Below are 12,192 nucleotides of genomic sequence, written 5' to 3' on the forward strand. Positions count from 1 at the left end.
GGCTTTAGGGGGGTGTTGGTGTCACCATGGCCGTGGCCACCAGCCCTGGGGTGTCACTGAGGGGGTTTTGGGGTGGGGGTTGAGGAAGCAGCACCCTGGGCTTGGGGAAAGGGGGGGGGAGGGCACCGAAGTTTTCCGGGTGTTTGATAAGGAGTGGAAAAAAAAAACTTCCTGGTGGCTGGGGCTGTGCTGGGGGTGGGACAGGCTCTGAGCCACCTTGGGGACATTTTGAGGTGTCACAGACAGGCAGTGGGGGTCCCTGGGGGGGGGACACACACGGGCAGGGGGCGGTGGGGGGTGAGGCAAGCTCTTGGTTTCGTTTCGTGGGTTCCTCCTGTGCCACCCGGGGCTGTGTCACACCTCCAGCACCTCTGTCCCTCCTGGGGACAAAGCTGAGGTCCCAGGGGATGTGTCCCCACGGCAGGGGGGGGAGAGTGGGCAGAGGGTGAAGGTTTTGGGGGGCTTGGGTTGTGGGCAGGAGCACATCTCCAGGTCTGAAACCCAGAAGTCTGGCCAGGTCCCTATGGGGGATGTCCCCTCCAGCCACATGTCCCCAAGGATGTCCCCCAGCCCCTGCACAGACACAGAGGGGAACCTGGGGTCCTGGTCCCCTGGGGTGACCTGTGGGGTCATGTGGTGGGAATGGGGCTGGAGGAAGACAACAGAAAATGAGGAGAAAGTGGGGAAAAAGCAGAGGAGCCAAAGTGGAGCATTCCTGATGAGAATCATGGAATCCCAGAATGGGCTGGGTTGGAAGGGACCTCAGAGCTCATCAAGTCCAACCCTTGCTCCACTCCCCCCGTGGTTCCCAGCCCATGGCACTGAGTGCCACATCCAGGCTCTTTGGAAATATCTCCAGGGATGGAGAATCCACCCCTTCCCTGGGCAGCCCATTCCAATGGCTGAGCACCCTCTCCAGAAAGAAATTCTTTCTCATGTCCAACCTAAACCTCCCCTGGCACAACTTGAGACCTCTTGTGCCCTCTTGTCTTGCTGAGAGTTGCCTGGGAAAAGAGCCCAACCCCCCCCTGGCTCCAACCTCCTTTCAGGGAGTTGGAGAGAGTGATGAGGTCTCCCCTGAGCCTCCTCTTCTCCAGCCTCAACACCCCCAGCTCCCTCAGCCCTTCCTCACAGCACTTGTGCTGGATCCCTTCCCAGCCTCCTTGCTCTTCTCTGGACCTGCTCCAGCACCTCAATCTCCTTCCTGAGCTGAGGGGCCCAGAACTGGACACAGGACTCAAGCTGTGGCCTCCCCAGGGCTGAGTGCTCAGGCATTGTCCCTCTCAATCCAGAGCTGAGCTGGAGTAGGTCACTGTCCCCACCCTGTCGCCCCCCTGGCTGGGTCCTTCTGAGCCCCAGAAGATGGAGAGTTCATGTTTTTTTAGCAAAAGAAATCTTTAATTTTACCTGGGAGCTGTGGCTGCCCCATCCCTGGCAGTGTCTCAGCCCGGGTTGGATGGGGCTTGGAGCCCCCTGGGCTGGGGGAGGGGTCCCTGACCATGGCAGGGGGGGCACTGGGTGGGCTTTCAGGTCCCTTCCCACCCAAACCAGTCTGGGATTGTGTGGTTGCTGGAAGGAGAAGCTCTTTGGGATCCCCTCTGTCTGCAGAGCAGCCATGGCCAAGGTCCTGGTAGGACCTGAGGAGATGATTCAGGGGGAATGGTGGTGTTTGGGAAGGGGGGTGTTGGGGTGCTGGTTGGATTTGGTGATCTCAGAGGTCTCCTCCGACCTTGAGGATGCTGTGGAAGCCCTGAGAGGAGCCTCTCAGCACCAACTGCTGAGCTGGGCTGGGGGCTCCTGATTTGCTTTCCCCTTTTGTGCTCTTTGAAGGAGGAAACCTCTCCCCCAGGATGGTGGGGACACGAAGGGGGGATGGGGACAGAAAGGGGGGATGGGGAAAGAAAGAGGGGATGGGGACACAAAGGGGGGATGGGGACACGAAGGGGGGATGGGGACAAGAAGGGGGGATGGGGACACAGCAGGTGGATGTGGTCTGTGGGCTGGTGACGTTCAGCTCTGGTCGTGATCCTCCTGACAAGGGGGGTGCTGAGTTTCCCCCCTCTTGGACCAGAGCTTGAGAAGGGGACGTGGTGAAAAGGCAGAGCTGGCCATGGGGGGGGCTTCAGGAACCTCCCTCTGCAGAGACTGAAGGGAAAGTAAAAACTCACCCCAAAAAAACCCCAAAATGTCGTCTAAAAATGCATCTCCATCTCCAGTTTGCCTCCTGTTGAGCTTCTCCTCACCCAGCACCCCAAAAGTCTTCTCCTCCCCCATGGCTCCATCCCAGACTCCACCACTCTCTCCATCCCTGGGGATGCAAAACCTTTTCCTGATTCCCTGGGAACAACCTGGACAAGCAGAGCCTGGGGCATCCCTTTGGGGCCACCAAAGCCACCAGCCCCGGGGGTATTTTGGGGTTGGTGACTCAGTTGAGTCGCTGTAGGAAGGCAGCAGAGGACATCTCGTTAGTGTGAGAGCTAATTACAGCCTGGCAAGGGATGGAGCTGATCCCGGGAATGAAAACAGGGAGAGAAAAAAAAAAACCAAACCTTGGGAAGCAATCCTGGTTTCCCTGGTGTCTCCTTCATGGGCACCTGGAGCTCCTCAGGCTTGGTGTGGAGCTTTCCTTGGGAGCTGCTGAGAACAGCACCTCTGTTTCCAGAGGGTCCCATGAGCTGAGGTGGCCCAGCCTCAGCCTGGGGTGGCCCTGGGGGCACAGGAGGGACCCCCCGGGTGGCCCCACTCAGCTGCTTGGTGTCACCCGTGGAGTCCACCTGGGCTGGGAGGGCACATCCTGAACCACAGCTCTGCCTCTGAGGTGGTGATGGGACAGGGGGACGTTGCTCTGGAGCTGGGGGGACACAGGGGGGGGGGGATCTGGGGGTGCCAAGAATGCAGAAGTGTTGATTTGTGGCTGATGGGACACATGGGTGCTGATCTGGAGGTGACAAGGACACAGAATTGTTGATCTGGAGGTGATGGGGACAGAGGGACATTGTTCTGGGGGTGATGGGACAGATGGGTGCTGATCTGGGGGTGATGGGGACAGGGGGACATTGTTCTGGAGGTTGGGGGACACAGGGGTGTTGATCTGGAGGTGACAAGGATGCAGAAGTGTTGATCTGGAGGTTATGGGACAGATGGGCACTGATCTGGGGGTGATGGGGACAGGGGGACATTGCTCTGGGGGTGATGGGACAGATGGGTGCTGATCAGGAGGTGACAAGGCCACAGAAGTGTTGCTCAGGAGGTGATGGGACACATGGGTGTTGATCTGGGGGTGATGGGGACAGAGGGACATTGCTCTGGGGGTGGTGGGACACAGATGTTGCTGGGGAGGTGACAAGGACACAGAGGTCTTGTTCTGGGACTGGGGGGACACTGAGATGTTCTGGAGGTGGTAAAGACACATGGTCAGAAGAGCATCCATCCATCCATCCATCCATCCATCCATCCATCCATCCATCCCTCCATCCCTCCCTCCTTCCCTCCATCCATCCATCCCTCCATCCCTCCCTTCATCCCTCCCTCCATCCATCCATCCATCCATCCATCCATCCATCCATCCATCCATCCATCCCTCCATCCCTCCCTCCCTCCCTCCCTCCATCCATCCCTCCATCCCTCCATCCATCCATCCATCCATCCATCCATCCATCCATCCCTCCATCCATCCCTCCATCCATCCATCCATCCATCCATCCATCCATCCATCCCTCCCTCCATCCATCCATCCATCCATCCCTCCCTCCATCCATCCATCCATCCATCCATCCATCCATCCATCCATCCCTCCCTCCATCCATCCATCCATCCATCCCTCCATCCATCCATCCATCCATCCATCCATCCATCCATCCCTCCATCCATCCATCCATCCATCCATCCATCCATCCATCCATCCCTCCATCCATCCATCCATCCCTCCATCCATCCATCCCTCCCTCCCTCCCTCCCTCCATCCATCCCTCCATCCATCCATCCCTCCATCCATCCATCCCTCCCTCCATCCATCCATCCATCCATCCATCCCTCCATCCCTCCATCCATCCATCCCTCCCTCCATCCATCCATCCATCCCTCCATCCATCCCTCCATCCCTCCCTCCATCCCTCCATCCATCCCTCCATCCATCCATCCATCCCTTCCCTCTTCCCCTTCCCCCCCCACCCTTTGGTGTCCCCTCTGTCCCCATCCCACCCCTGCCTCCCACTCTCCCCTCCCCCTGACCCTCTCCCCCACCCCTCCGGGTGTCCCCCACCCCATGCTGATGTCTCCCCCTCCCCAGGGAAGGGATGCTCAGCTCCTAGCACCCCGGGCGTGGTGAGGATGGCGACCATCCCCGAGGCCTTGGGTCGCCCACGGAGCAGCTCCTCCCGCAGCTTGGCCGGGACCCTGGAGACCACCTTGGGCATGGGGACGCTGGAGGGGGACAAGGAGGAGATGAGGATCCTCAAGGTTTGCTTCTACAGCAACAGCTTCAACATGGGCAAGAACTTCAAGCTGGTGAAGTGTCCCGTGACCACGGAGATCCGGGTAGGTGGGCAGGGAAGGGATGGGGATGGGGATGGGAATGGGAATGGGGATGGGGATGGGGGTGGGGATGGGGATGGGGATGGGGATGGGAATGGGGATGGGGATGGGGATGGGAATGGGGATGGGAATGGGGATGGGAATGGGGATGGGATGGGGATGGGGCTGTTGTGTCCACCTGGCATCAGAGCCAGCGTCCTTCCCTGCCTTTCCCATGGTGTGGGAAAGGGATTGCCAGAGCCTCCTGGCACTGAGGAACCACCAAAGGAGAACCAAGAATGACAAAGAACACCAAGAACCACTTGGAAGAGACTGGGAGGAAATTTGGCCACTTCTGGTGGTCCAGAGGAGCTCAGAGAAGGGAAGAAGTTGTTGGCCCTGCTGCTGTGTCCTGCTGTATCCTCCAGTGAGGAGTTTCCAGGCTGTGCTCCATCTCCCCCTGGAGAAGACATCCCGGGGCATGGGAGCTTTGGGAGGAAGGCAGAGGACACCTGGGTTTGGGACATGCGGGGGAGCAGCAGGAGCTGGATCTCCACCTTTCCTCCATCCTCCAGGTCCTTTGGGGTGAGGAGGACAAAGACTTTTCCAGCTCCCAGTCCCCACCATTTCCCCATGGCCATGTCCTGATGTCACTGCCCCCTTGGGTGACTCTGTCACCTCCAGATGTCCCTCAGCATTTCCCTGTGGCCATGTCCTGATGTCGCCTCCTGCTTGGGTGACTCTGTCACCTCCAGATGTCCCTCAGCATTTCCCCATGGCCATGTCCTGATGTCACCTCCTGCTTGGGTGACTCTGTCACCTCCAGATGTCCCTCGGCATTTCCCTGTGGCCATGTCCTGATGTCACCTCCTGCTTGGGTGACTCTGTCCCCCCTAGATGCCCCGGGGGTGCACCCATCTCTGGGGCCAGCAGCATCCTTTATTCTCCCACCAGGACCCATGTCCTTCCTCCCACCCCTCGGGGACCTCTGCACCCAACTTCTCCCCTTTGCTTGGGATGGCAATGAGGGTGCTGCTGGTGCCTTCCCAGGATGGGATAATGGGAATGGGAATGGGAATGTGCTCCTCACCCTTCATCGAGTGCCAACGAGTCCCCTTTTATTGTCAACCAGTCCCAGCATCCCGTGGTTCCATGGCCAAGCCAATATCTCCCCTTTCTGGACAACCTGCAGCTTCCCAGATGTGGGGGTGCTGGAGACCTCCTTGGGTGCTGCAGGGTTGGTGTCCCCCACCCCAGGAGAGATGGGTGCTGGTGTCCTCTGCACTGAAATGAAGTCACAGGGAGGTGACCAAAGTAGAGCTGAGCTGGGGGGACACAGGATGGGGACAGGGCTGTCCTCCTCCCGGCTCCCAGAGGAGGTCGTGGCAGGGCAGAAGGAGCAGCCAGACCAGGAGAAGACTCCAGGCTGGGAAGGAGATGTCTGGGGGAGGAAAAGGCAAGGAAGCCAGGGGATGGCAGGGGTCTGGCTGTCCCCAAGCCAGCAGGACTGAGAGGACCAAGCTGGAAGTGGTCACTCCTCAGGGGGGACAACTTGACCACCACTTGTCTTCATCACCAGGAGCAACCAAAACACCTCGGGGAGGTCGGGTGAGACAGGGGGGAGGCTGCTGAAGAGCCAAGTTGGAAGCACCTTTGGAGGCTTCCCGTGGGGCTGGTGGCTGTGTCCTGGGGCTGTGCTCTTGCTCCAAGGCCCTTTGTGCCCTCTCACCCCAGGAGGTGATCAGGTCCATCCTGCTGAGCGGCCGCATCGGACCCGACATCCAACTGCCCCAGGTCTACGGGCTCCGCCTCAAGCACGTCAAGTCCGAGGAGATCCATTGGCTGCACCCAGACCTCACCCTGGGGGAAGTGCAGGAGAAGTACGAGTGCCTCCACCTGGAGGCTGAGTGGAGGTAAGGACTGTGGGGGGTCCTGTCCCTCCTAGGTTGGACATGAGAAAGAATTTCTTTCTGGAGAGGGTGCTCAGGCATTGGAATGGGCTGCCCAGGGAAGGGGTGGATTCTCCATCCCTGGAGATATTTCCAAAGAGCCTGGATGTGGCACTCAGTGCCATGGGCTGGGAACCACGGGGGGAGTGGATCAAGGGTTGGACTTGATGAGCTCTGAGGTCCCTTCCAACCCAGCCAATTCTGTGATTCTATGGTTCTACGTGGCCCCAGAGCCAGGGCAGCGACACAGAGGCCACCAAAGCCCCTTAGAAGGCCACCTCCAAGGTCCTGGCTCTCCTTGGTGTCTCCTTGCTTTCCATGTTCTCTCCTGATTCTCTGTGTTCTCTCCTGGCTCTCCATGTTCTCTCCTGGCTCTCCATGTTCTCTCCTTGCTTTCCATGTTCTCTCCTGTCTCTCCATGTTCTCTCCCAACTCTCCATGTTCTCTCCTTGCTTTCCATGTTCTCTCCTGGCTCTCCATGTTCTCTCCTTGCTTTCCATGTTCTCTCCTTGCTTTCCATGTTCTCTCCTGGCTCTCCATGTTCTCTCCTGGCTCTCCATCTTGTCTCCTATCTCTCCTTGATGTCTCCTGACTCTCCTTGTTCTCTCCTGTCTCTCCTTGTTCTCTCCTGGCTCTCTGTGTTCTCTCCTGGCTCTCCGTGTTCTCTCCTGGCTCTCCATGTTCTCTCCCAACTCTCCATGCTCTCTCCCTGTTTCCAGGTATGATCTCCAGATCCGTTACCTGCCCGAGGATTTCCTGGAGCGCTTCCAAGAGGACAGAACCACCTTGCTCTACTTCTACCAGCAGGTCAGGGATGGCCCCTGGGGTCTCCAAGCCCCACCTAGGTCTGATTTCCATCCATCCTGACCCCACCACCCAGCTCCAAGAGGCTGATTCCTCCTCCCCAGCCCAGAAAAGACGATGGGATGGGGTGGGATGGGATGGGATGGGATGGGATGGGATGGGATGGGATGGGATGGGATGGGATGGGATGGGATGGGAAGGACCCCCAGACTTCCCAAGAGTCCCAAGACCTTGTAGAACCTTTACCAGCACCTTGGTAAAGGTGCTGAACCCCCTCAAGATGCAGCCCATGGGCAGTCCCTGTGGTCCTGTCCTGCTGCTGGGTCACCATGGCCCCTTTGGGGACAACCAATCCCAACATCCCATGATGCCATGGCTAAGCCAATGTGTCACTTTTATGGACAACCAGTCCCAACATCCCATGGTCCCATGGCCAAGCCAATGTGTCCCCTTTCTGGTCAACCAGTCCCAACATCCCATGATCCCATAGCCAAGCTGATGTGTCCCCTTTGTGGACAACCAGTCCTAATGTCCCATTGTCCCATGGCCAAGCTGATGTGTCTCCCTTGGGGACAATCAGCCCCAGTGTCCCATGGTCCCATGGCCAAGCTGATGTTCCCCTTTGTGGACAACCAGCCCCAATGTCCCATAGCCAAGCCAATGTATCCCCTTTATGGACAACCAGTCCCAATGTCCCATGGCCAGGCCAATGTATCCCTTTTGGGGACAACCAGTCCCAACATCCCATGGTCCCATGGCCAAGCCAATACGTCCCCTGTGGGGACAACCAGTCCCAATGTCCCATATTCCCATGGCCAAGCCAACGTGTCCCTTTTGGGGACAACCAGTCCCAACATCCCATGGTCCCATGGCCAAGCCAACATGTCCCCTTTGGGGACAACAAGTCCCGATGTCCCATGGCCAAGCTGATGTGTCCCCTGTGGGGACAACCAATCCCAACATCCCATGGCTCCATGGCCAAGCCAATGTGTCCCTTTTGTTGTCAGCCAGTCCCAATGTCCCATGGTCCCACGGCCAAGTCAATGTATCCCCTTTGTGGCCAACCAATCCCAACACCCCATGGTCCCATGGCCAAGCCAATATGTCCCCTTTGGGGACAACCAATCCCAACATCCCATGATCCCATGGCCAAGCTAACAAGTCCCCTTTATTATCAACCAGTCCCAACATCCCATGGTCCCATGGCCAAGCAAATATGTCCCCTTTGGGGACAACCAGTCCCAGTGTCCCATGATCCCATGGCCAAGCCAATGTGTCCCTTTTGTTGTCAACCAGTCCCAATGTCCCATGGTCCCATGGCCAAGCCAACGTGTCCCCTTTGGGGACAACCAGTCCCAGGCTGTTCACCCCGCTCCTGCCCCTGCTGTAGGATGGAGGGGGGGTCATGGCCCATGAACCTCTCCTGCCCCCCCTCCTGCCCCATCCCTGAGCCGTGGTGTCCCCATGTCCCCTCAGCTCCGCAGTGAGTACATGCAGTCCTACGCCAGCAAGGTGAGCGAGGGCATGGCCCTACAGCTCGGCTGCCTGGAGCTCAGGTACGTCCCCAAATCCCCCTCTGGGGGACACGGAGCTGGGGCTGAGCCCCCAGGATGGGGGGATGGGTTCCAGCTGGGTCTGTGCTGCCTGACGTCCCTCCTGTCTGCAGGAGGTTCTATAAGGACATGCCCCACAATGCCTTGGAAAAGAAATCCAACTTTGAGTTCCTGGAGTGAGTAGGGATGGGGTGGGATGGGGTGGAGATGTGGAGGTGGAGGTGGGGTGGGATGGGGATGGGATGAGATGGGATGGGGTGGAGGTGGAGGTGGGGTGGAATGGGGATGGGATGGGATAGGATGGAGATGGGATGGAGATGATGGAGGTGGAGATGGAGATGGAGATGGGAATGGGAATGGAGATGGGGTGGGATGGGGATGGGGATGGGGTGGGATGGGGTAGGATGGGGAGCCATGGAGATGGAGATGGTGGAGGTGGGGTGGGATGTGGATAGAATGGGATAGGATGGAGATGGGGTGGAGATGGAGATGATGGAGGTTGAGATGGACATGGAGATGGAGATAATGGAGATGGGAACAAGATGGGATGTTGATGGGATAGGGATGGGATGGAGATGGGATGGGATAGGAAGGACCCTCAGACTTCCAACCCTGTCCATCAGGCCCCAAGGGGCTGGGCTCTGCAGATGATCTTCATCATCATCCCAACCCTCCTCATCTTCCCAAACCTTTACAGCCTCCCAAACCTGTTCATCCTCCCACACCACCTCATCTCCTTCACCTCCTCATCCTCCTAACCCTCCTCATCCTCCCAACCCTCCTCATCCTCCCACAACCACCAACCCTACTGATGGGGAGGGTGAAAGGAATGGGGTGGGAACATTTCCCTCCATCTCTGGGGGAGGGGCATTAATATTCAACTGGGGGTTTCTGCTCTCCAGGAAGGAGGTGGGCCTGGACCTCTTCTTCCCCAGCCAGATGCAGGAGAACCTGAAGGTGAGGAACATCTGCATGGGTTTGGGTTATGTGGCTGCAAGGTGTGTAAGTGACATGGATGTGGCTGAGAGTCCTTGTGCAGGTGGACAAGGGCCTGGAGGGATGGGACCCTGCGAGGGGGAAGGGTTTGCAGCTGGGAGAGGGGAGATGGAGAGGAGATCTTGGGCAGGGAGGGAGGGAGGGAGGGAGAAATTGTTTGGTTGGACTTGGTGATCTCAGAGGTCCTTTCCAGCCATGAGCATTCTGTGATTCTCAGGTGTGGGCCATGGGTTAGTGGTGGCCTGGAATAAGGTGATGTCCTGGCTGGGCTGGAGTGGGATAGGACAAGGGGGAAGGGTTTGGAGCTGGGAGAGGGGAGCTGGGGCTGAGATGGGAGGGAGAAATTGCTTGGGGTGAGGGTGCTGAGCCCCTGGTTGCCCAGGTTGCCCAAGGAAGCTGTGGCTGCCCCATCCCTGGCAGTGTCTCAGCCCAGGTTGGATGGGGCTTGGAGCCCCCTGGGCTGGGGGAGGGGTCCCTGACCATGGCAGGGGGTGGAATGAGGTGACCTTTAGGGTCCCTTCCTACCCAAATTCTGGGGGGGTGTCCATCTATGTCCCCACGTCTATCCCGCTGCAGCTGACACCTTTGTCCCCCTCCCCTCCTTGTCCCCCCTCGGTGTCCCCAGCCCAAGCAGTTCAGGAAGATGATCCAGCAGACCTTCCAGCAGTATGCCCTGCTGCGGGAGGAGGAATGCATCCTCAAGTTCATCCACACCCTCGCCACCTTCGCCAACATCGACCAAGAGAGCTTCCGCTGCGAGCTCATCGTGAGTCCTCAGCTGGGGGGATGAGCTGGGCTTGGATGGGGCTCGGAGCACCCTGGGCTGGGGGAGGTGTCCCTGACCATGGAGCTGAGCTGGAACTCGATGGGCTTGAAGGTTCCTTCCCACCCGAAGCAGCCCCTGGCACTGTTTGGGATGCGGTAACACGGACAAAGCCACTGCTGTGGTTTGCTCCCTGCCTCTGCCTCCAGGTGGAGCATCCCAGGCTCAGGAGAGACCACACTGGGCTTGGGAATCACAGAATGGGTTGGAAAAAACCTTCAAGATCATCAGCTCCAACCCTTCCCCCAGCACCACCCCATGTCCCTCATCCCCACATCCCCAGGGCTTTCTCTGAAACCCCTCCAGGCATGATGGGGACTCCAGCCCTGCCCTGGGCAGCCTGGGCCAGGCCCTGACAACCCTTTCCAGGGAGAAATTCTTCCCCAGCTCCAACCTAAACCTCCCCTGGCACCACTTGACTTGTGCCAAAAGTTCCTCTTCTCCCATCCCTTGTTCCTTGGGAGCAGAGCCCGACCCCCCCTGGCTCCAACCTCCTCTCAGGGGCTTGCAGAGAGCCACAAGGTCTCCCCTCAGCCTCCTCTGCTCCAGGATCAGCACCCACAGCTCCCTCAGATGCTCCTCACAACTTCTCCACACCCTTCTCCATCTTCTCCAGACCCTCTTCCATCTTCTCCAGACCCTTCTCCATGTTCTCCATGTTCTTCCCCAGCTCCTTTGCCATTCTCTGGATGTCCTCCAGCCCCTCAGTGTCACTCATTGTCCCCCCAAGGGAAACACAAACCCAAAATCCCCCTGGAGGAGAGGATTGCTGACCCTGCACACCCTATCCCAACATCACCCCCTCAGGGCTGAGCTGATGGGGGAGGCTCTCAGGGACCTTTTTAAAGGATGCTGAGAGGGACTGGAGGTGCTCTGGGGACCTTCCACACCCAGAGCTCCAAGCCAGGTGGGGCCTGAAGTTTGCTGAACCCATTTGGGGTGAGAACCAGGAGCTTGAGTCACCCTTTTGGGACGAGAAGGAGAAAAATTCTCCCCTAATACAACCTCTTCCTGCTCACCTCCTTACCCTCCACCACCCATCATCCCCTCTCTCCAAGTCCCCCTGGGAAAGGGGATTTCTTCCAGGGGTGTCTCACACATTGCAGGAGGTTGTGGGGCAAGGGAGGACCTGGTTTTGGGGTACATCTCTCCCCCCAAAAGAATTTTCACCCCTCTTCTTCTTCTTCTGCCCCCTCCCAGCAAGGGTGGAACATCACCGTGGACCTCGTCATCGGTCCCAAGGGCATCAGGCAGATGACAACCAAAGATGCAAAGGTACAGGGAGTGGGGGGGGGATGGGGACCAAATGGGGGGGTTGTCTGCTCTGAAGTTGGGGATTAAAATCGAGCTGGGGGCTCTGCCTCTCCCCCCAGCCCACCTGCTTGGCTGAATTCAAGAACATCAAATCCATCAAGTGCTCCAGGGTGGAGGAAGGGCGGGCGCTGCTGCAGCTGGGGCTCAGTGGTAACCCCCAGGTGAGGAGGAGGAGGAGGAGGAGGCATTGGGAGGGGTGCTGGGGGTGGGTGGGATGGGAGAACCCCCCCGTGGTGCTGTC

The 12,192-nt window shown here is 58.4% G+C and overlaps 1 protein-coding gene across 4 annotated transcripts in view; it reads left to right on the forward strand.

Annotated features, from left to right (window-relative positions):
• The window catches only part of PTK2B (protein tyrosine kinase 2 beta), a 44,701-nt gene that overhangs the window by 12,450 nt on the left and 20,059 nt on the right, over window positions 1-12,192 (forward strand). For all 4 annotated transcript variants that reach the window (XM_071742304.1, XM_071742305.1, XM_071742306.1 and 1 more), the window contains exons 2-10: window positions 4,289-4,536; window positions 6,247-6,425; window positions 7,181-7,268; window positions 8,742-8,821; window positions 8,932-8,994; window positions 9,721-9,775; window positions 10,440-10,580; window positions 11,838-11,912; window positions 12,011-12,112. In XM_071742304.1, the coding sequence (XP_071598405.1) occupies window positions 4,289-4,536; window positions 6,247-6,425; window positions 7,181-7,268; window positions 8,742-8,821; window positions 8,932-8,994; window positions 9,721-9,775; window positions 10,440-10,580; window positions 11,838-11,912; window positions 12,011-12,112 (1,031 nt within the window). The remainder of the gene's footprint in view (window positions 1-4,288; window positions 4,537-6,246; window positions 6,426-7,180; window positions 7,269-8,741; window positions 8,822-8,931; window positions 8,995-9,720; window positions 9,776-10,439; window positions 10,581-11,837; window positions 11,913-12,010; window positions 12,113-12,192) is intronic.

The sequence above is a fragment of the Heliangelus exortis genome, chromosome 3 (genome assembly GCF_036169615.1).
Source record: "Heliangelus exortis chromosome 3, bHelExo1.hap1, whole genome shotgun sequence".
NCBI classification, from domain to species: domain Eukaryota; kingdom Metazoa; phylum Chordata; class Aves; order Apodiformes; family Trochilidae; genus Heliangelus; species Heliangelus exortis.